Source organism: Argiope bruennichi, chromosome 1 (assembly GCF_947563725.1).
Source record: "Argiope bruennichi chromosome 1, qqArgBrue1.1, whole genome shotgun sequence".
In the NCBI taxonomy this organism is placed as follows: Eukaryota; Metazoa; Arthropoda; class Arachnida; order Araneae; family Araneidae; genus Argiope; species Argiope bruennichi.
Window position 1 is genome coordinate 83,172,861 of NC_079151.1, and position 25,720 is coordinate 83,198,580.

General features: G+C 29.7%; 2 protein-coding genes across 2 annotated transcripts in view; one reads left to right on the forward strand and one right to left on the reverse strand.

Annotated features, from left to right (window-relative positions):
- Positions 1–25,720, reverse strand: part of LOC129961679 (rab3 GTPase-activating protein catalytic subunit-like) — an 85,906-nt gene that overhangs the window by 19,244 nt on the left and 40,942 nt on the right. Inside the window, exon 16 of the mRNA XM_056075213.1 lies at positions 5,550–5,604. Within this exon, the coding sequence (XP_055931188.1) occupies positions 5,550–5,604 (55 nt within the window). The remainder of the gene's footprint in view (positions 1–5,549; positions 5,605–25,720) is intronic.
- LOC129961687 (leucine-rich repeat transmembrane protein FLRT3-like) overlaps positions 6,968–25,720 on the forward strand; it is a 32,013-nt gene continuing 13,260 nt past the window's right edge. Inside the window, exon 1 of the mRNA XM_056075226.1 lies at positions 6,968–7,099. The gene's annotated coding sequence lies outside the window, so the exon portion shown is untranslated. The remainder of the gene's footprint in view (positions 7,100–25,720) is intronic.

Below are 25,720 nucleotides of genomic sequence, written 5' to 3' on the forward strand. Positions count from 1 at the left end.
CCGGCAGCAAACGTTATAAATGCAGTGATTTTTTTTTAAGCAAATAAAAGCCTATAATTTTAAGAACTAATAAATGAAAGTTAAATGATCCAGATAATGATTTTTTTCTTTAATTTCAAATTAAAATAATTTTAAAATAAAGAAATATCAAAATGTCACATGAGAAAATCTTTTTTTTTTTTTTTTTTTACCAGGAATAGCGAAAATTTCTTTTTCTTAATATGATAGAAAATATATCAAGATATGTAAGTAACAATTCTCTTTAATATTTATTTAATCATTTAATTTTTAGTACAACTTGCTTATATTTTGACGCAGTGAATAAATTATTTCTATTTTACTCATTTAATAGCTCTCATTAACTTAAGATGATAGTTGCTTATATTTCATTAATGTGGGGGAGCAAAAATTCCAGCTCAGATAAGAAATCATGATTCTCAATTATAACTCTACACAATCATTTCCCTTGTTATTCGGGAAAATGCATTATATATAAATTGAAGACTTTGGAAATTCAATAAAAAAAATGCTATATTTTAAAATTTAATTCATCACTAAAAGTACTTCAGTGTTATAATATTCATTTTAATTTGATGCTAATCATGCATATCGTATATTTATTTTTTTCCAGCGGTAGAAAAAAATCTTTATTATTCACTCAGCAAAATACGAAATCAACCGAATTTAAAAATAAAAACATGCCAGCAAAACGTGTTAAAAGTTTACCTTCGCTAAAAGATAACCTCGTTTATAAGTAATTGACACTTCAACGTCACAGGCATTAAACAAATTACCTTCAAGCTACATTAAGCGGAAGTTAATGCTATAATCTGCAAATCAGAAACCTTTCTGCATAAAAAGTATGGCATAATAGATGTAAAAGCGGATTGCAATAGAAGGATACGATCTTTGAATTTTTTTCAAATGTTTCGAATAAGATATTTCTTAAAGTAAAAGCGAGTATTTTAAGTATTTTGTGCCGTGAACAGTATCGCAGATTATGTCAACAACTATATATGAATATATGTTTATTGGAAATAGTATCAAGTAATAGAATGCTCTAAGTTTTTTTTTTCACTAAGTTTTAAGTTTAGATTGTTTGTTCTTTAATATACGCCAGAAATAAATTCGTTTCTTAATAATATTAATTCTTCATGTTAGAAAATTCTGCATTTAAATTATGAAATTAATCGCGTTCTTTTCTAAATGCATATTATTTTTCAACTTTTTATTATACGATTCGAAACATTCTTTCCTCAGTCTTTTGCTTCATTACTTTGATCTAGTCACTTCACTTGATATCTAAATTCACAGCAACTTAATCGGAATCGTATGACTTTGTCTATATGAAAATGTAAAGGACATATAGATCACCTGAATGTCAGCTTGTCTTTACTGTGTGTCTTTAAGCTGTATATGGTGCAGTGTATGATGTGTCTGTGGACGTTGATATTTATTGTAGGTATAAGTAAGATGAGCATCCACTCTATAAGGTAGAAATATCGTAACTATAAATATGTTCTGAAAATGCGTTCGTCCCAATAAAAGCTTTTTTTAATATGCTCATTTACCATCCTTGATGTAATTGGGGTGGCGAATATTTATCATTCATTCAAATTCAACGCAATCGTCATCAAGTTTTAACCTATCATCCAGTAGCAGCCCATTCCTACCTAACCACCAAGCTGTATATGGTGCAGTGTATGATGTGTCTGTGGACGTTGATATTTATTGTAGGTATAAGTAAGATGAGCATCCACTCTATAAGGTAGAAATATCGTAACTATAAATATGTTCTGAAAATGCGTTCGTCCCAATAAAAGCTTTTTTTAATATGCTCATTTACCATCCTTGATGTAATTGGGGTGGCGAATATTTATCATTCATTCAAATTCAACGCAATCGTCATCAAGTTTTAACCTATCATCCAGTAGCAGCCCATTCCTACCTAACCACCAAGCTGTATATGGTGCAGTGTATGATGTGTCTGTGGACGTTGATATTTATTGTAGGTATAAGTAAGATGAGCATCCACTCTATAAGGTAGAAATATCGTAACTATAAATATGTTCTGAAAATGCGTTCGTCCCAATAAAAGCTTTTTTTAATATGCTCATTTACCATCCTTGATGTAATTGGGGTGGCGAATATTTATCATTCATTCAAATTCAACGCAATCGTCATCAAGTTTTAACCTATCATCCAGTAGCAGCCCATTCCTACCTAACCACCAAGCTGTATATGGTGCAGTGTATGATGTGTCTGTGGACGTTGATATTTATTGTAGGTATAAGTAAGATGAGCATCCACTCTATAAGGTAGAAATATCGTAACTATAAATATGTTCTGAAAATGCGTTCGTCCCAATAAAAGCTTTTTTTAATATGCTCATTTACCATCCTTGATGTAATTGGGGTGGCGAATATTTATCATTCATTCAAATTCAACGCAATCGTCATCAAGTTTTAACCTATCATCCAGTAGCAGCCCATTCCTACCTAACCACCAAGCTGTATATGGTGCAGTGTATGATGTGTCTGTGGACGTTGATATTTATTGTAGGTATAAGTAAGATGAGCATCCACTCTATAAGGTAGAAATATCGTAACTATAAATATGTTCTGAAAATGCGTTCGTCCCAATAAAAGCTTTTTTTAATATGCTCATTTACCATCCCTGATGTAATTGGGGTGACGAATATTTATCATTCATTCAAATTCAACGCAATCGTCATCAAGTTTTAACCTATCATCCAGTAGCAGCCCATTCCTACCTAACCACCAAGCTGTATATGGTGCAGTGTATGATGTGTCTGTGGACGTTGATATTTATTGTAGGTATAAGTAAGATGAGCATCCACTCTATAAGGTAGAAATATCGTAACTATAAATATGTTCTGAAAATGCGTTCGTCCCAATAAAAGCTTTTTTTAATATGCTCATTTACCATCCCTGATGTAATTGGGGTGGCGAATATTTATCATTCATTCAAATTCAACGCAATCGTCATCAAGTTTTAACCTATCATCCAGTAGCAGCCCATTCCTACCTAACCACCAAGCTGTATATGGTGCAGTGTATGATGTGTCTGTGGACGTTGATATTTATTGTAGGTATAAGTAAGATGAGCATCCACTCTATAAGGTAGAAATATCGTAACTATAAATATGTTCTGAAAATGCGTTCGTCCCAATAAAAGCTTTTTTTAATATGCTCATTTACCATCCCTGATGTAATTGGGGTGACGAATATTTATCATTCATTCAAATTCAACGCAATCGTCATCAAGTTTTAACCTATCATCCAGTAGCAGCCCATTCCTACCTAACCACCAAGCTGTATATGGTGCAGTGTATGATGTGTCTGTGGACGTTGATATTTATTGTAGGTATAAGTAAGATGAGCATCCACTCTATAAGGTAGAAATATCGTAACTATAAATATGTTCTGAAAATGCGTTCGTCCCAATAAAAGCTTTTTTTAATATGCTCATTTACCATCCTTGATGTAATTGGGGTGGCGAATATTTATCATTCATTCAAATTCAACGCAATCGTCATCAAGTTTTAACCTATCATCCAGTAGCAGCCCATTCCTACCTAACCACCAAGCTGTATATGGTGCAGTGTATGATGTGTCTGTGGACGTTGATATTTATTGTAGGTATAAGTAAGATGAGCATCCACTCTATAAGGTAGAAATATCGTAACTATAAATATCTTCTGAAAATGCGTTCGTCCCAATAAAAGCTTTTTTTAATATGCTCATTTACCATCCTTGATGTAATTGGGGTGGCGAATATTTATCATTCATTCAAATTCAACGCAATCGTCATCAAGTTTTAACCTATCATCCAGTAGCAGCCCATTCCTACCTAACCAAAAGTATAAGTCAAGCAGCCTATTTCTAATATAAAAAATATGGTCCTTTTGGGTCTGAATTAAATAAGCTTAACAAAGGTCCTTGACCAGCTCGTTTGCTGTCCCTTATACTTCTAATATTAAATCGACTTTTAGTGCATGAGCGAGAAAATCTTGGTAATATTGAAATTTGGAGATCACGGTTCGATAAAACGTCGTTGAATTTCTATAGATTTAAGTCTAATATTTTCATTTGTTATTTATAACATTTAACTCTGAAATTCGAATATTTTTAAATAATATTATTTAAAGAATAAAGTTTTTTTTTATAACAGATATTCAATTTTAATTAGTATTTCAGGTTTTGCCTTTGATTTCGAGTAAATGCTTTTAAAAAAACAAAATATTTATGGGGCATTCAATGATTGCAAGAAAATATCACTTCTGAATAGATTGCTCGATTCTAAAAAAATCTATTACCCATTAGATTGTTCGATTCTAAAAAATATCTATTGCCCAATTCATTGTTCGATTCTAATCATTTATAAATTGTCATAACGGGATGGGTGAGTAATATCTCCGATTGATAAAGTGTTCTCAAAAATTATAATTTTAGAATACATAAATATGTAGAACATTACTGATATTAAATGAATAAAAATCAAATAATTCGGAAAATGCAATATAGTGCAAACAAAAGGTATATATAAATAATAAATTTACAAGTTCCTTATATGACAATTTATAATCATCATTATTTTTAAACTTTCTTTCCCTTTTAGTCCTGTTGATAATTTTTTTTTTTTTTTTCGAAAAAATGGGCTCTAATTCCATTTGATCATTTTATTTTATAAATGCTACCATCTAAAATGCTACCATTATAAATGCATCTAAAAATATCTTAAAATAATATTTATTGAATTAATAAACAATTCGACTCATTATCGTGTACAAGATTTTTTTGGATATAAATAGAACCAGTGCAATCATTAGCAGTAATTAAATTACAAAAGGAATTATTTAATTACAAGCGAAAATCGTGTAAACTTTATGAAGTATGTCTTGTTTCTTTAAATTCCAAAACGAATTAAATTGAATGTTTGATGTTTGACATACAAATATTAATCAAACAAGGAGCCAAAGGAATTAGTACCTAAGTAGTTAAAATTTGGTTAAACAGTTAATAAGCACCTAAGTGGTTAAATAGTTTGTAAAACTATTTTCAATTATTTATTTTTTTCATTAATCATTATATAATCCATTTCTTTTTCGAATGAATTTTAGAATATTTCGAGCACAAAGTTAAAAGTTAATGAGCATGAAGCTAAATAATGAAGTTAAATACAAAATGAAGTTGATTTATGGTATGCAGAGCTTAAATTGATCATCACTTTCATTCTTACCATTTTGAAAAAGCTGACAACAATGGAAAAATAACACAAAATTAATAGATCTAATAGGAAGATATATTTACTAAACATTAAAAGCAAACCTATTTCTTTTACAAATCATTCTTTCCAAAGTATTTAGAACAGGAACATAACACAGATTAGTGGCAAAACAGAAAAGAGCAATCTCGTAGCGATTGACGTCAACTAATTAATTTCTCCGTTACTTTTTTTCTTATGTTAATACTCTCAATCACTGAAGAAAGATACGAGGAAAAAATGCATTCACTGTCGAGACTTACCTGCAATTTCTGGTGCAGAAGGCAATGGGTCATGTTAGGAGAACCGGGATCTAGGCTGCAAAAGATAAGGATGTTGTCAAACTTGAAATCTACATAATCGATGTGAGAATGTTTGGTGCTGAAGTTATTTAGAGTATTGTTTTGCCTCTTATTCTTTTGCAGTTTCGCAAATGTGAGATAAGAAAGAGAGTAATATGAAAATATAGGATAGCACTACAAGAAATATACACTTTACCATCTATTTATCATTAATAAAATAGAGCGGTTTTAAATATTGCATTTTATTTTCCTAGTAAACCTGGTTTTGTTAGGTTTGGTTTAATTTCGATTACTTTATTAATATTCCTTAAAAAAAGCATGGAATTATTTTGGAGTGGACCTTGTAATTTGAAATTGTGACTAGATGATGATGACACTTAAGACTGCATCCTTTGTTCCAGAGTTTTCCCTCACTTCAATAGAAAAACATTCTATCTTGGTGAATTTACACTACAAGAGTAGCGCGAATGCGTCGAATCTTCGAAGGAGTAAAGTACAAAACCTATAATTCTTTGGTTTTAAAGCTGAAACCATGCCCTCATAATGAATTTAGTCAAACATAGTGCAAACAAGTTCTGAAGTCATAATGAACAACAACCAAGTTCATCAGATCACCTTCTCTTTGGAAAAAACACTATTTGTCACTTCAAAATGTCAAATGAGTTTATCATCACGATATTCAATTTAACTGCATAACTGAAAAGTAAATATCTGGATGATTAAAAAAATATGTAATTCGACACCAAGATTGGTACGACGGTGACAAAGGAATACATAAAAATGGACAGAAAATTAGAGTTATCATCAGTCTTGAAATTATTATCATATAAGCCATAATTAGTAACATTTTTAAGGTTGAAAAATGAATTATTTAACTTTGAGCGCAGGTGCATTTGCACATTCAATATATAATTAATAAAAATCTGTCAATTGGTGCAGCGTTCTTGAGAGGCGTAGTGAGAATAAATGGCGCCAGGGGGGATAATATTAATTTTTCGCCCCACCCATATTTTTTTCATCAACTTCCTCCATTATAAATACAAAATTTACTAACAAATATTGCCTCAGCGGCGCTTCTCTAGATTGGCGCCCGGAAATCTGCTTCCACCTACCCCAATTCTCGCTACCCCACTGGATTTTGTGAAAAAAATATATAATCATGTGCAAAATATAATAATAATAGGAACTAATTAGATTCTAGGGACTGCCATAAATAAAGTGAGGCGATTTATTTATTTCATCTCATATCAATTTAGGCGGCAGCAGATGACCAATGGCAATCTGGATGAGGAACAAGTGAAAGCTATTTTTCAAATAATTAATGTTTCTTTCTTTCCCGCCTTAAGTGGACACCAACAGCCGTCGCCACCGGCACAGAAACCGAAACCTAAAGCTAAGGAAACGAGTTTCGCTTTTGTTTGTGGTGCATTCTTAGAAAACGAGGCCAGTTGGAAGCGTAACTTCGTGCGTGTAAGACGCTCAATCGGATAGCTCATGCAGTGGGAATACAGGTAAGGACATAATTTATATATATTTATCATCTTGCTTTACTCTGCATTTCCATCTTGGCCGAAAGTTCCTTAACGCGAAATTATCTATTGAAAAATTAATATCCATTATATTTATCATCTTGTTTCCTCGTGCATTTCCATCTAGATCGAAAGTTCCTTCATGCAAAATTATCTATTAAGATATTAATATCCATTAATATGTACAGAAATAAACAGATATTTGCCAAACAAATTTCTTAAACAATGAGTTGCAACTTCGTAAAGGATTGTAAGAAAAATTTCAAGCTAATTATGAAAACATATTTTTATATTTCATTTTTTGACATTGGACTACAAAAATAATAATGTATAATAATGCTTAGAATATATTATAGAAAAATCAAGCATTAATACCTTCTTTACAATTGCTGGATACTCTGCATGTTTACTAATACCAGAAATTTTCATCAATGATAAAAAATAAACTAAAATATGTAACCCTGAAACTATTATACATTTTGCATGATAGCCAAAACAATTATGAAATAAATAAGTTTCGAATGCGCTTTTCTGATTAATGATAATGTATTACGAAAATAAACACGCAAAACTCTAAATATCATTTTTTATTTGTAAACACACATTTTAGATATCAAATTTTGATGAAGATTTTTTATTCGGAGAAAAAATATTGTTTGTAAAAGAGAATTTTTACAGTCAATAGATTGAAAATTATGGAAGAAAGGAAATAAATTAGAAGAATAAGAATTAATGCATTTTATTTAAATTAGCTTACATTCATTGCATCGCTTAGATTATCTTAGAACGGATTATCATACCATTTTCGTAAGAAACTAAGATATGGTAATAATAAGCTCTCAAGGGTCGTTTTTGTGCAATACAATTGAAAATAATTTTAATCACGCGAACAAATAATAAAAATTAACATAATCTAAAGGCGTCTTGTAACACATAAATCTGGTACGTAATTATGATTTAATCGACGTGCGTTTAAAAGGAAATCGCCACTAAACAAATTCGTACATAAAAATGTGCTTATGAATTAGAGCTGGAGAATGGCCAGTTTCAACATCAAGATACATTGTCTAAAAGCCTATGTTACACAATGCTATGCGTGTGACACATTATTTTTTTTATTATATTAGTTTTCATAAATTTTCGTTTTGTTTTATTAATTGCATTTTCGCGTGCAAAATAAAATAGCCAATTAGTAAGTTTATTAATTCAACTTAAGGTTATTTTGTTCAACTCATTTCATAATTTTACTGACATAAAACAATAAAATTATTTGTTTCTTCTCGGCTTTTCTCTCTTCATTCTAAATTTATTGTCTGAATATCTTTACAAGCCACATTTGCAAAGGTAAAGATGTATTATCAAATTCTAATTTACGATTAGTCAATTACATTTTAAAACTGTATTATGAAAATTCGAACAAGAGAACTCTCAGAATTTTAGAGTGATCTAAGCAATATAAAAAAACAGTGTTTGGAAGAAAAATAAAATATTTTTAATTAGAATTTTTAAAAAGTTCCTTTTCAAGCATGATTACAAAAATGATAATTCAAATGCAAACTAAAAATTGAAGCAAATCTTCAGAGTACTTTTTAGTGACAAAAGTATTTTTTTTAAAATTCCTTTCAACAAGTAGCAGAAATATTTAATCACTCAAGCTAATAAGCAATTCAAAAATACAACACAGCAGCGATTTTTAATATCATTCATAAAATGTAATCCCCCCCCCCAAAAAAAAAATATAGTCAAATTTATTGACAATCATCGGCAACGAAATTCTAAATTAAAATGTTCACCTGCCGGCCTGACATACAGTCGATGAAGGTATTTTAGATAAATTAATACTAAAACAAATTCTTTTTGATCATATTGGCATTATGACTACATTCAATGCCTCACATTCTAAATGAAATAATCGTGAATTTGAGGCCTGATATCATTTAAAATCTATCGTGTAGATAGGTTTGATGCATATTAAATCTGCTGTCGTAAGTCAAACATCTTAATATTTGTTTGTCTAGTACTATAATTTGGAGGGTAGCTTGCCGGTGCAGATGTTAGATTAGTCATTTTACATAGTTCAAAATTTCGGAGGCCAGCCAAGAATATTTCTTGTGCAGCTTCAAAACAAGACTAATTAAACTAAACCTTTGATCATAAATGGAATCGTTTTCCACTTAGATCATTTAAGAGGAAACCATAAAGGTACCATCCCCCCCCACACACACATACATACACAGAGAGAGATGTAACAAAATTTTAAAAAAATATTTCTAAGTGCACTTAGTCGGATCAAAATGAAGTACATTTTGATCCGATGCCTCTATGTTATATAAATAAATTTTCTAGAAAACATCTAAATAACAATACGAAATTTAAAATGCAAAAATATTTTAAGAATTTTTTTTAGGCACTTGTTATAAAAAATTTAATTTTTCATCGAGTGCGTCTTCTTTTAATAGACAATTGAATTTTTACTTCCAACTTTTTTCTCCGATATTTTTTTTAAACGTTCTTTAAAAAATATTAGTTTTTATTATTATGACAGATTTTTTACAAATATGTTTTAGAGTCGTATTTTTACTGATGCTAGTGTTTTTTATAGGCTATATAAGTTGATAAATCATATCACAAAATATTTAACCAAGCTTATAAAATAAAACTTTAATTCACATCAATAAAATCCTTCTCTTTCAAATGTTTTTACAATGTTTTATAATATTTCTAATACTTTTAATACTTTTATAATATTTCATAATATTTATAATACTTTTATAATATTTCATAATTATAATGAAACATTGCTTAACCTCTAATTTCATTCTTTTCTTCATAGAGACAATCGCCTTGTTCTTAAATTTCCTTTTGATAGCTAATATTAATAATCCTGTCGAAAAAATCCATTAAATAATCTTTGAATCCATAAAATACTATATAGATCGTTCCAGATAAGATAACGAAGATAAACTGGTTATTTCGAGAACATATACTCAGAATTTTGAATTCAGACCTCATAAAAAATAAATTAATCATTAAACAATAACTGTATATGTACTTAAAATAGTATTTTTTGATTTTATATATTTTTAAATATTATTTTTGTACAATTACTAGGAAACATTTTTTTTTAAAAAACATAAAAGAAAATTTTGAAGATAATTTCAATGGTTACTGTAATAAGGATGAAGAAAAGAATGGGAAGCATATTCATTTCCTTTACAAAAGTGACCGACTGAGAGATGCTGTGTGAAAAATTTTTCGCTCTATTTAGTTGTCTCAAGGTTGCTTTCCGATGCTTAGACACAAAAAACAGATCTATTTTCTGTTTTGATTCACTTTTAATTGGATTTTAATGCGAAAGTGGATTCATTTTTGATTCGGTTTATATGCGACTTCGGCAGCAACGTTTGACCCACAGTCTTGACATTCATTTCGCATTTCCGAATCAGGATTTGAAATTTAATTTATAATTTTTCAAAAAAGTATTTGATCGCTTTAATGTGAGCAAACTACATTTTGCAAGTCAATTAAAATGAATAACTTGAAATTTTACAAAATTTTGAATATAATTTTATTGAAATAATTTGTCTAGACAGAATAGCCAAGTTCGGTGTTTTTTATTTTGAAATTGTTCGGTCCAGATTTTTTTTTTTTTTTTTTTTTTTTTTTCATTTCAGGAAAATATTCAAATAAAACAATGTTCAGCTTATCAAAGGTAATACATTGTAAATAATAATAAATTTTAGATAGTTTTCTGAAAATTTAGTTTTATGAGTAGTTTTAATATTTTCAAGAAAAGAAAATGGTTTGATTCAGTACTACTGTAGAATGCGACACATATGGTTGTAATAGCACAAATATGAGTTTCAGAAAAATTATTATAGTATTCAAGATTCAACTATTCTCCATTAAAAACTTGTGAATATAAGAAAATGCAGGAGTATTCTTCCCACGACTTTTTTGAATATAAAAATATCACTAATAATATAAGGACAAACATGATTTTGCCTCAGTGTTAAGTAACCAAAATATTCTAGATTGCATCATCCATTAAAACTCGACAATGTTAAATAATAATAAAATCTACATATTATTTTTGGTTCACCGTTTCATAACTTTTATGTATTTGATGCATTCTTGATATTACCTCAAAGTAACGATTTTTAACCATCTTAATAAATCATAAAAATAATAAATATCTGTGATGTGATGTTGATTTGATAATTAAGTCTATTTACACCCGGTCTCTACAATTTTTGTCGGCTTTTTTAAATCCTACTTAATTTAACTCACTAAAAGTATTTAATACTTGAATTAGACAGGATAACTCGAGTAATTAAATAAAAAAAAATTAAACATTTAGATAAAATTTCCTTTGAGTGTGATTGATAATCCCTATCTAAATAAAATAATTAAAATTTTATTTATCATTTATTCAATCGCCTCAACACAGACAGATAAACGTAATCAAAATAATAGAAGAAGGGATTCCGGTTTCCAAGGAGATCTAAAACGCACAAGAATGCAATGCTTCGTATAAATGAAAGTAAAAATATGATAACAGATAATGGTCATTGTTTCTTTATCCCTTCTTCAAGCTTCCTTTAAAAGAAATTAATAAGGCACAATGTATTCAGATTAGATCTATCGCGCATATCTAAAATAAAAAATATACAGGACGTGCAAAGGGAAAGTGAATTAGTTCACAGTCTGTCATTAAATGTATAACAATAAAACATTAATCTGCCATCGATTACATAACAATAAAACATTAGCTATCATTGATTATATATCGTAAAAACCTATGTTCTTAAAAGCTGAAGAACGTTTCACCCATTAAAGTCTGGAGATGAGATTTAACTGGACAAGTCATTAGTGACACAAAACATCGGAGCAGCGATTCCAGGCGTGAAGTACATTCATTGCAGTTCAGCATTACACAAATATTTGTGATTCTGTTCCAATTTCCCCCGATCATTCAAGAAAATGCTGGACAAAAGTGTCGCTTATAACTAATCTGACACTTTTGTGTCACAGAGTATAATGTACAATGCCGAACTACTATCAAAGCCGTTAATCGCTTATCCAATATTTTGTCTTTAAAGCTTTGTCCCATACAAACGAAGATGTACACCGGGTCTTAGTCAGAAGAAAAAAAAAAGACCAACATCATATTTTTTTCGGGGGGGGGGGGCAAATCTATTTGATACTCTATTCAAATTTGATCACTGAATAGTGTATCATTATCATGCTTTAATTAAATTTTTAGCATTATAAACAGCAACAGTGATCTCCCAGAAAGTTTCTCGCAGACTCTCTAATACAGGTATTATTCCAAAGAACGCTTTTGCATAGCATTGGCATTCAACAGTTATGAAATATTAACCTCAGCATTTTTACTGAATCTATCGTGTGAACCTTGCTGATTAATCCATGGCATGCGGTTTGATATACGAAAATCGAATTTGTGTTAAGATGTATTTTTCCCAACCGGTTGGAATAAAAGTTTGACACGAAATTACTCTTTTAATCACAAAACACATACCGAATTTGATATATTTAAGTCATTTCGACTTTGAGTTATCGCGTTTATATGTTTCTAGAAATACAGACCGAAAGAGGTCCATTCCTTATTAGATTTCGGTCAAAATTTGAGATATCTATATAGATGTTAATTCTGTGTATCTGTAAATTTTATCTATCTAAATCTCTTCGTTTTATAGGTATCGTATGAAATTATATTCGAACAACTAGACAAACAGACTGCCTCTGAGCGGATTTAATCCAAAATTTGATAGAAATCTACAAATTTGGTATAAAGACCATACACCAAATTTCATCCATCAACCTTAAAGCATTTTTGAGTTATCTTTGTTACAAACAGACGGACATTTTCTAAAAATATGCAATTTTCGATCTCGGGGAGGTCTAAAAAGTGGAGATTCGTCAAAATTTCGAGTTGGAATTTTTTGACGATTATTATACTTTCTGTATAACTACGCATACGAGAAAATAAAAATTAAAAAGCTATCGATAAGAAATAGGAATTATGTAAATAATTTTACAATCTTTAAGGAACTGAATTTAACCTTTATTCACGCACGTAAATAATGGAAGTTAGCTCATGCTCACGTGATGCCTGTCAAATGCATCAAGCTAATTTGATTTCAGAATTCAACACAAATTCTAGTAAAAAAATAATGTCAAATAAATCAAAACATATAAATGGCTACGCAGCATAACAAAAGATTAGCGGGCAGTCAAGTTAAATGGAATCCATCGATCTGTTTATCTTTCAACAGTGATGTTATATTCACTAATTCCAAAAGTATTGAATTATTAATCGGAGATATTAAATAATATAAGTCGATTTTGTATAACAAAATAGCATAACAAAAGATAGAGGACAATCAAGCTAGATGGCATATTCCGATCTGTTTATCGTGCGACAGTGACTTCATGTTACTTAATTCCGTTAAGTATTGAATTATTAATCGATATTAAGTAATAAACATCGATTTTGACATCACGTTAATTTATTCCGTTAAGCACTGAATTAATATTCAGAGATATGAAGTAATAAAAGTCGAATCTGACATCATGTTAATTGAATCTGATAAGCATTGAATAATTATTTGGCGACATTAAGTAATAAGTGTTGATTTTCAAATCATCTTGCAAATTTTTAAGAACATAGTAGAATTTAAATTTTTTAAACCTATATACCGCTTCAACAAGATCTATTATATAATGATTGAGGTAAAGCAGTTTATAAAATTTTGGTGAGGAAATCAAATGGCTTGAAGAAAACTAATTAAATAAAGGAGTGGAATTATTTATTTGAAACTTTAACTTTATGTAAAGGTGATCAGCTTTAGAAAATAAATAATTCAACTCCTTTATTTTTAATTTAATTAGTTTTCTGCAAGCCATTAATTCTTAGCTCAAGGGTATTTAAGCAATTTTAAATTAAGAAAAGAAAGTAAGATCAAATGTTTTTATTTATTTATTTAAATACGGCAATTCAGGTCATGTTAAAAATAATCAATCGAAGTTAGAAGTTGAAAATAACTTGTCAGTCTCTAAATATTAAACAATTGCAGTTATTGAAAAACTTTTAGTACTAAGTTGTTCATCTTAATGAGACACTTATTCGCTTAATTTGATTTATGTGTGTGTAAACTTTTAAAGGAAAGGGGGGGGGGATGGATTCTTGGATCATCGATGAAGACCTCTAGAATTTGTTCTCGAAATCATGTCATGAGAATCATTGCAGTATTCCTATAAGAAATACAAATCTTCCTATAAGGAATTTATATAAAAGGAGATATTAAAACCATTACTAGAACGATGGATATTTATAAAATAAATCAAATGCAATAAATTCAAAGTAATTATTTAAAACTCTACAAAATTCGTAGGGCATCAGTATTATTGTACTCAATGTATACGTGAAACGTGGCAAAATGATTTTAAAAAATATATAAATTATTTTTGACTGAAAACGAAAAATAAAGAATAGACATAAAAAATTAAGCAAATATAATTCTCAATAGGAAATGTTATAACTCTATAGAATATACAAAGCTTTTCACAAAATAATTAAATCAATCAGTACTAATTTAAAAAGTAATGAATTACAATGTGAACTCGCGATATCATTAATTTAATATCTACATCTTAAAACTAGAAGTATTAAAATTTCATGCGTCGCAAATGGTGCAGCAAAATTAAAAATCTTACAAATTTTACTTTATAAATTTCCGTAAATTGAAATATATCATTTCGCTTCTCAAAGAATATCGGTCTGAACTAAATACCTATGTTATGAGTCAAAATGAACTTGTTTCAAGTAAAAAGCTCAATATAAAAAGTTATTTGTATTCATTGTATGAATTGGATCATTGTTTCGGTTCTTTGAGTTAGGACTAAAACATGAATACTAAACATATCTAGCGGTAGAGCTTTAATTTTGCATCATAATAATGTCTAAAGCAGATTTTTATTAAAAGCACTTATTACAATAACAATGCCTTTATTTTCACAGTTTGTAAAGTTATTACAATCAAATATATTTCAAAAAGAGGGAAACTTTTACACTTTATTGTTGCATTGTTTACGTTAGACTGTTCCATTTCTGTTTTAAAATGGCAATTTTTCATTTTCTTCGAAAATAGCACAACGGAAGCTTTCATTATTTATCATTTTTTAGTCTGTGACTTGAGATTTGGAGATTCTTTCTAATTTATTTTTCTTTTCTTGTCTAGTCTTATTTTTCCTTCCTTTCTTTTAAGATATATTATTATTCTTAATAAAGTGTCAGTTAAAATCGTATTTTTCCCCCTTTCATTTGTCTTTTTCTTGTGCATTGATTCTAAATTAGGCCAAGGCAATAAACAAATCAAAAATGGGAAATCAAATTGCTTGGAAAAATTATATCGCGTTCTTTGAATGAAATCACAGCTCAGTTTCAAACCTCTTGTCAAACGTGGGACGCTGCCAGTAATACCTTTTCATTTAAGGGCAAGGATGGGCTTAAGGTAGAACAGGTTAAGTGATTGATTGATTCGTTGATGGAAACAACGATCATATGGAATAATAGCCTAGAATAAAAAATATGAAAATGATAGAAAATAAAAGAATAAAATCTATGTCTTTACTGTCTTTGGTATTGTCATTACTTGCATGACGGTGAGTATGTTAAAGGGTGACATAATGAAATTATAATTGAGAAAAGAATGCCAGGAAAGAATGTTATTATTATTATTAGAGTATATTATGCATATTCCTAACATATGTCTCTTTAAGTATGAAGTATATCTCAACATGAAAAATTCTATCCAAGATCCAATATTTGATATACTAAGGCTAAAATAACTTTGTTGTTTTCAGCAAGAAGCATCAGTAACAGCATCTTGTTGAAGGCATTCTATTGTTTTCACATGTCTAAATAAAGGACGAAAGATTTCATTGGTCTATTTTAGACACACACACACACACATATATATAACAATTTCTTGAAATCTAAGTAGAATGGGGCAAATTTTCACTAGACAAATATATATTAGCTGTTTGATTAGTGCACTTCTAAAAAAGGCCTGCATTTGTGAATTTTCTTAAAATGTTGATTCGAAGAGAAACAGTTACTTATAAGTTATCTCAAATAAAATGTCTAATTAATGCATATCAGTTATTCAAATAGTTATGATGTCAACATTTCCACCAACGACAGAATTCTAATGGCATGAAATCTGCATATTAATTTTTATGTACAAAATAATTCAGACACATTTTTATGGACATTTATTAATAACAGTTGTTCCTCGTTTATCACAATAAATTTCATGCGGTAAATATAATCCAATAAATTAATTCCTGATAATTTGTTTTTTATTCTGTATATTGCAATGCGGGTCTTTTTATTCTAAATTAATTAACCGCTTTTACTAAATTGCATAAAAACAATATAAATAAAAACTCTAAAAATGATATGTGTAACATATTTCATATAATTTTCTGATGCACTGATGAAACGGGAATGGGAATGTCCAATCAGGATTGTGTTCCAAAGTTCTGCGATTCAACTTTTAAATAAAATTTCATAATCTACAAAACCAGTCGAAAATGAAACGTATGCTTTGATAAATGCGATAAGGAAAGTTTGAACAATAAAGAAAGAATAATTGACAATAGGGTAATAATTTATAACTAAATCACAAAATTAAGTTACACACTTTGACAGATAAATAAAGCTATGATTTCTCAAAATTACTCCAAGATGTAATTAGCTTTATGTTATGGTATCACATAAAACATAACTTTCCATTTTTCTAAATACGACTCTGAGTTAGCATACATTTGTCCCATTTCGTTTCTCTATCTTCCATACAGATATCTGAGATCGCGTTGGGCCAATTATTTGGTCGTAAAGGAAACCATGTGATATTTTCTTGGCAGGAAATGGGTTTCGATTGAGAGACAGCTGAAAAACCCCAGTTCCAACTACTTACTATAAACAACCATTCATTACGGCAGGCTATTATTATTCTGGATGAGTAAACGTCAGCACGACACAAACTTGAAAACTCTTCTGGAAGGCATAAAATGCAAATACTGCACTGTACGGAAGAGCGAGTTGGGTTAAAAGAGTAGAGAAAAGAAAGCAGCTAAGCGGCTTTTCTTTTTCACTCGAGAGGAATGCAGGTGAAACTGACCCATATTTGAACGAAAAGCGAGAGGAAAAGATAGACTGCTTCAAAGTGTGTCGCAGGTCAGAGGTCTCTTGCCTCAAAGAATATTCGCCGCTTTCAAGCAATTGTAAATCATTATGCCGATGCAAAAATAACTTCGTCATTTTAGTGATTTATGGCTTATTTGGTTAGAAAAGGGTTAATTGGGTAACTGGGTTTAAGTTGGGTTCGGTTAATGTTCTGTTTCGTGGAAATGCAAGGGTTATTTAAGAATAGAGTTCGTAATTTTGAGCCAAGGTCAAAGGCAAAATCTCAGCCACCGCCATCGTCTCTAAATTTCTAAATCATGTCTGCAGGAAGGTATTCGAAAACGAAGAATTCGCTATCCATCAAGATCACATAATAGTTGCTTTAACCAAGTTCAGTGACGTATTTCTAACTTAGCAGCTGCCTATTACAGCAAGGACAAGAGAAAACCATAAGAGGGTCGATTATAAAACCATATTTATAGCTGCCAAATAAATAAGTTCGTAAAAAATTCTATGAATGATAAAATATTGGAATAATATTAACAGTTTATTAAATATAATTGGTCAGTTCTAGGGATTGCAATACCGGACCAAAATTTCAATACCGGTATTCGGTATTTCTTAAATCTTAATACCGGGATACCGGTTTTAATACCGGTATTAGAAATTTTCGAAAAAGAAAGAAAACACATGTGTTTCTTTTTTTTTATTTGCCAGTTTTGTTAGAGAGTGTAAATATCACAAAAAATAATTTGTAACTTATAAATTATAACAGTATATAATCAAAAAAAGTAAAGAAACATCTTATTTATTTAAATCACAAAAAAAGTGTAAATATCACTATTCAGTTTGTGATACTATTACAAATTTTTGAAATGTAATCTAAACAAACGTAATGCATCAATTGTACTGTCATTAAGCCTGAAAAGTAATTTTGTGTAAAAATTACCAGCTGTCGAAAACGCTCTTTCGGCATCTACGTTAGCTGGTGGTACTGTTAGCAATGCGCGATATATTTTTTCCAAGTATTTACCTCTAAATCCCTCATCTTCAAATAAATCGATTTCTCGTCGGATGGTTTTGGATATAGCTGATTTTTGTATTGTATTTTGGTTCGTTGAAATTTTTTTATTTATCGCTAATTCTAATTTTTGTTCAAGAGACAATTCCTTTTCGCTATCGACAGTAGTGACATCATAATCTTCGATAATTGAACCAAATTCTGAATGTGGATAGGTTTGTGGGAAAAAAATTTTAAGAAACTTTACTTTAACTTAATTAGATTTGAATTGTTTATTTTCTTTTCTTCTTTTCAATTTCATTTTTAAAATCATTAGAATTATGTAAATACCATTAGACATTTTCTATTTCAGTATGCCTTTCTTCTGTGCGATTTTTCAATGTAATATATAATTCTTCAGATACTAATGTGTGCTGTTCTTTCAGTGACTGCAACATGAAATTTATTGTTGCATTAGCTGTTAATAAATTAGAATCTGTCCGACATAATGCCTCAATAGTCAGTTTTAATGGAAGTAGAGCTGATATAGTTCTGGATATTAAGTCGCATTCACTATCTGAAAAATTAATTTACAATTTTACGTCGATTATTGCTTTTTAGATTGGATTTCTCAGTTTCAAAAATCGTTCCATCATTAGGAGTAAACTGTTCCAACGTGTTTTAGAATTTAATATTAACATATATTTTGTCTTATTTTCAGTTAGTATATATTTTAGTAATATATCCTTTTTATAGGGGAATGTTTAAATATTTTAAAAAAAATTTTGAACTTTATAAATTGTAGTAAGCAATTCTTGATAGGTTAATATTTCATCCTCATTAGCAATATCTTCTTCAACAATTACATTGTCATTATCTTCAATGTCAATATCACTCTCACTCTTACTCTTTTCAAACTTAGAATCCGAAGTTTCTATATCCACAGTATTTGAATTCTTCTGTTCTTTATATTTTTGGTATAATACATCTATTACTCCTGATTGAATTTCATGAGCATAGCACAACTGCTGATTTGCACCAATCAACTTTCCAACTTTTTTCATAATTGTTGCTCCATCAGTCGTTATAGATACAATATTTTCTTTCAGGGATAATCCATGTTTCGCTAATTTATATTTAAGCAATTAATTAAGCCATTAATTAGCTAATTAATTTCGCCCATTAGGGAGACATAAAAACAAAAACGTATACTATATTGCTATGTTCGCGATACCTGAACATATAGTGGGGACAATTTTAAAAATTTCTAGTAAATAAATACCGAAAAACCGGTATTTAAACTTGTAAATACCGGTATTACAAAATTGTACAAATGGCTAAAAATACCGGTATTCGGTATCCCGGTATTGCAATCCCTAGTCAGTTCCCTATTTGTTCCATTGCGTTCACTTTAATATTAGAATACTCATTAAAAAATCTGCTGCAATAAAATTGTGTACAAATGGGACGATTGGAATTATAATAGGTACAGAAAAATAAGCATATTTTCACAAAGTTAATAAAATATATTAACATGTTTAAAATGTGAAACTAAATTAATCTGCTTATAAAATAGAAGGACTTCGTAGAACGCATTATCATTAGAATCACAAAATACCTAAATTCCGACACTGATCGGATCTAAAATCCTGCAATACTGAAATTGAAATAGCTAACAGTCCAAAAAATTACTTGGGATTTAATAATAATATATTGGTGTATGACCAATTTTTATCAATACATATTTATTTTTGATATAATTATGCTGATTTTACTTGATCAAAGTTAGAAGTTTTATCAATTATTCGGGAAGTCAGCTATTGAATTCAGAAAAACTAAAGAATAGCTACAAATATTATTTTAATCGATATAATATTTCCGAAAAGCAATAAAATAACCGCAGATATATCTACCTGGATAAGTACCTGTTTACTGCATGGTATAGGAACTGTACATATCCTATACATATAAGTATAGGAACCAATTTCAATTCAAAACTTATAATATCAGTATATTATTTTCAAGAAAAAGAATACTATATCTTTTGATAAAATTTTTAAAATTCATTGAAAAAATTTCACGCAATATAGTTTAACAAAATTTATTGACAGATAACTATTTTTAGAGGAGAAGGGAAATAAAAACACATTTTTCCATAAGTTATTGTGCAGATGGGTACGAAATTTATCATCAAAATAAAACAAATGAATGAGGAATATTGTAAATTACGCTTTTAGTTTTTAAAAAGAAGAAAAAGTAAGAAAAAAAAGAGGGGGGAAAAAAACGGTTCCAATTTTAATGTTCGGCATTAAAATGTTTTTCTCTATTTTGGAGGATCATTCTCGCGTTTCTCAATCATACAAAAGCTCTATTTTTGTCACCTATTAATTCACAATAACCAATGTAAGTTGAAAGAACAGAATTATTAGTCATTCTGCTAGTAAAAGTAACTTATTAAGTTACTCAAATAGGGAGAGATCCTGTACTGTCATTATCTGTTCATTGTGCATTTTATATTTAAAACATCATCTCTCCAAATTAAATTTGTAACTGAAAAGATAATATATTGTCGAATATTCAAGAAGATTAAATATCACAAAAACAATGAATTACAAAAAATTTTCTGTACAATTTGTTTCTTATTCATCTAAATATCATTGTTGTTATTTTATTTTTTCTTCATATACATGATGTCATAATAATAGTGGGCGAACAGCTAATTTATAAATTGTAAAAGGCAGACACGCACTTTTATATGGAAAAATATTCTAAATGACATAAAGTACTTTATGCAAAAATATTGGGAATCCAAAATTTTTATACAATTCTCCTATACTATAAACTATGTTTGCTTTTTTTTTTTTTTTTTTTTTTTTTTTTTGGCAATCTACCGCGTAAATCAAAAAAAGTTTTACAATTCTGCAACTAAAACTAATCAACTTACGAAGTCTTAAATTTCTATTTTAGAAGATTTTAAGCCACTTCGAAAAAGATAAACGAATAGTTCTTCTTACAGATGACCTAAATAATGAAAACAAAAGCTTCATAACTCGATCAATCATATTTATAAAAGAGTGGAATTATTTTTCTTTAAAATGCTATTGAGCTGAAAAACATATTTTCAAATGTGACTTATAAGGCAAAAATTTGCCGGCGTCCTAGCCTAGGAGTAGTGCGTCTTCCCCGTGATCTGGGCGTCCCGGTTCGCGTCCTGGTTCGGGCATGGTTGTTCTTTACCCTGTGTTTTATTTATGAGGTGTATGAAAGAGACCCCCTGTAAAAAGGGGTTGTGCAAGCGAGTGTGTGTCATCTTCATATGAGCTAGAAGTCAGAATCCTCCCCTCGGGTGTTCAGGGGTCTTTACCCTCAGAAGCTACAGCACTCCTCTTTCCGTTGTAAAGCGGACACGACATCATCATCATCAAGGCAAAAATTTAAATTGCAATTCTAATATTTAATGATTCGTACAACGTGAAATATAATTAATTATGTCATATAGAATATTTTCTAATTTGAAAAATACACTTATCTTTAACGGCTTAGAGATTATTTATCAGGCTACGTTCAGTGAAAGTATCCTAAATATAAGGGTGTGTTTTTTTTAACCCAATACTACAAGGTAGAACAAAAATCTTAAACATTTATGCCTTTTTCTTTTCACGAATTAGTGGAGGTCTTTTTTTACATAATTCCTTTGTTTTCGAGCGCGATAAATTACAGTTATGTTTAACCTTCAAATGGGCGAGTCTCTGATGCAACCTTCCGGTATGAAAATTGTCAACTCCTTGAATCTATTTACTACTAAATTTACATGAATTTTATGGTGTTGAACAAGTCCAAATTCATATTTTTATTTGCTACAATCCTTTTCAACTCTTCTTTTCTTTAAAAAGATAATGTAATAATACTAAAAAATGTGCTAATGTGTCTCTTTTCAATTCAAAAGTTTATAATTATAATATTAAATTTGGAGAGTATCCATTATCTCAAGTAAAATTGCTTCATTTTCTAAATGGTTCAAAATACTTAAATTGTATACAAGAAATTGTTAATCCATCCTTGTGTAAAAATATTTCTTAAGAGTAAAGATCGAGAAATTTTAAGTGGTATTTATTTTTTGAAAATAATCAAAAGACCATTTTATTGCAAATCACATTCATGATTCATATTTCAACATTTTTTTGAATATAAAAATATCGCAATTCACATCATTTTATAATTTACAATTCTAATATCTATCATCGATTTAAAGATATAAAGCTTCAGAGATAAATTAGAGAAATCTTTTTCTAAATAGTCGAGATATGACCATTTCATTTATTGTTGTTGTTGCGACTTACGGCACTTCACAAGCCCGCTGACAGCGATCTGTCAGCAATTTAAGCCGAGTGAGCCTCTCTTGTTTTTTCAGTAGCGCCAACTAGGGCCAAGAGTACAACTTAGATACATCACTTTCGCTTCACAACCCCTTTTTACAAGGGGAAGGGGCACATTCACACACCTCACAGATAGAACACAGAAGAACAACCATAAACGAACCGGGACTCGAACCTGGAATGCCCAGATCACGGGGAAGACACGCTACTCCTATGTCAGGACGCCGGCTCATTTATTATACAAAAATTCCGAAAGGAATCCGATTTTCCGAAAGGATATCAAGATACTAAACAGACACAATTCGAATTCATTTCTCGGAAATGCAAAGGTATAACGCAATTTCTAAATAAGGATTACAAAATATATTTTTAATTTTTGTCTTATCACTATAACATTTCTGAAAAGGATGCATATTTGTTAATGCGATAAATTGACAATTATGTAAATTCCATATCAGTGCGATTAAAATCACGACCTGGAAGGAAAGTTTTGTTCACAAAATTTCTAGTTTTTATTTATTTATCATATTAAAAATAATCTCATAATCTGGTTTTCGATTATGTAACTTTGAATATTTCAGTGGAAGAAATAGTATTGAACAAACATTATTAAGAACAAAATTTAGTTAAAAGCTTAATACAACATAAAGTTCAAAACATAGCTTTAAGACAATAATCAAACATCCTTTATGTATTTTGAGTAAGCTGCAGGAAGGTAAACTTTGCTTCCTTATTGTAAAAAGAAAAAAATCTCCACATCAATCTTTTAAATAAAGAAACTTTCGTAGAGTGCAATGATCTTGAACTCGTCCTCATGAACTCTTGGGGAGTAACGAGTAAAGGATAATGTCAAAAATAAATTTTCCAACGGATTTCTATGCCTGTAAGCTTATTTTTTTTTCCTTCCTTCTTTTGATATTGTATTGTGCTACATTATTAGTCAAAGTTGAATGAGTTTGCATCTAGATGATTAAAACAAGTTGAACAATTTGCGGAACAATCCTGTCTAATAAGATTTTCAGAATTCTTTTATTATTATTATTCGCTTTCCACTGCACATTATTACTAAATTAGCTAGTGGAAAGTTATCATCAAAAAGCACGTAATGCATATGATTTACCATATATACTTGTATACCAAATCTCAAAAAAGTGACTACTTGGACTCTTTATTCGTTTTTCCCCCTCTTATATGACGTATGTTATATTGTTTTGTTTGTTGCTTATCCCCCTTGGATTGAACACCAATTCAAACCAAGCAAGAGATAGGGGAAAGAGGGATGCAATAGCTTCTGAGAGTAAAGATCCCTGTGCACCCAAGGGCAGAAGTCTGACTTTAGCTCTTAAGAAGCTGACACTCACACATTCGCTTGCACAACCCCTTTATACATACTTCCATATCCCTTTATTCTTTCACACATCTCACAGATAGAACACAAGAACAACCATGCCCGAAGCCGAAACGCCCAGATCACGGGAAGGATGCGATACCCCTAGACCAGGACGCCGGCATATATATTATGTAAAAGCACGTAATCATCAAAGAACTTGAGATTGTGATGAATCCCCACGTTCCAAACCTGCCCAAGCTCGAAAGACAGATTTTTGGAATTATGTCTGTACATAAACTCAAAAACGCTTTAAGCTACAAGGATAAAATTTGACAAGAGGTCTTCAACCCAAATTGTAAATTAGCCAAATTTTAAATTCTACCAGAAGTCAAAAGGAATGTATTCTTAGGAAATCTGTCTGGCTGCCACATGTGAACACGAACATCTCAAGAGTAGATCAACATAAAATTTTGAATCAAATACATCAAGGGATTAAGCATGTGTGGAATAATTAAGCATATGTTTTCGCATACATATAAATGAAATAAATATAAAACGCAATGACATAAAAAAATGGAATTTGATATGTGGTTTTGGTAGTAAAATTGCAGTTCTCTGTAAATTTTGGTTGGGAAGAAATGTATCCAAAATGTGCATTCGGTTTCTATGCATACGTCTCTTTAATGGTCTTGTTCATAATGCGCAATTTTTACGCAGAGGAAAGACTACAGAAAAACCGAGGAGACCAATTCCACTGGTTTTTCATGAAACATAATTATTTTCGAAGAAAACATTATGAGAAAAGCTTAAACTTTCAAAGATAATTAACTTGCTGCATCACGTTTCCTTGGAAACAATGTAAATAGTAAATGAGAGTGAAAATAAAAAGCATATTATATATATATATATATATATATATATATATATATATAATGTCGATAGCCCAGAGATTAGATTATGCCTGTTTCAAGATAAAAGGAAAAGAAAATTTCATTTTCTCTAACACCTTTTTCTTTGATATTATAATAATTGAAACCATGATAAATAATGTCAGAAAATGAAATTACTGTGAATTTTCCAAATAATTATCACATGCATAAGTTAGAAAATTTAAAATATTCGAATTTTTAACCCGAAGCATCGTAGCCCAAACCCAATAATGTTTCGGATGTCTTTGCATAATTTTTTTTAATATTTACTAATAATTATAGATATAATAATGGGCGAGCACAAAATAAATAATTTATCATCGCACGTGTGTATAAAGTCACTAAATAAAACAAAAAATATATATAATTAAATATATTTAATTATAAAATATTTTTTTTAAAAATCAATAAAATTAGAGAAAAAATGCTTTTCTATGTTTTCAAATGTTCTTTTAATAAAATCGGGAACAGGTTCAATTTTGAGGTCATCATGTATTACTTTCCATCTTACATACCAGTCGGTAGTACCCACGGGAATCATTAGTTTCATTTTAAAAACTTACAATTTCTCAATTTTAACTACTGAAGTGGAATCACAAATTTGGAAGCCATATATCATTACTGGTCATATTATGAATTTTTAGAGCAGAAGCTTGAGTTTAATCGGAAATTTACTCCAACGCAAAACTAAGCTATAGAGTTTAACACTCATATATGTGGCTTTAACAAGAGACTCTTTAATATGTCTATTA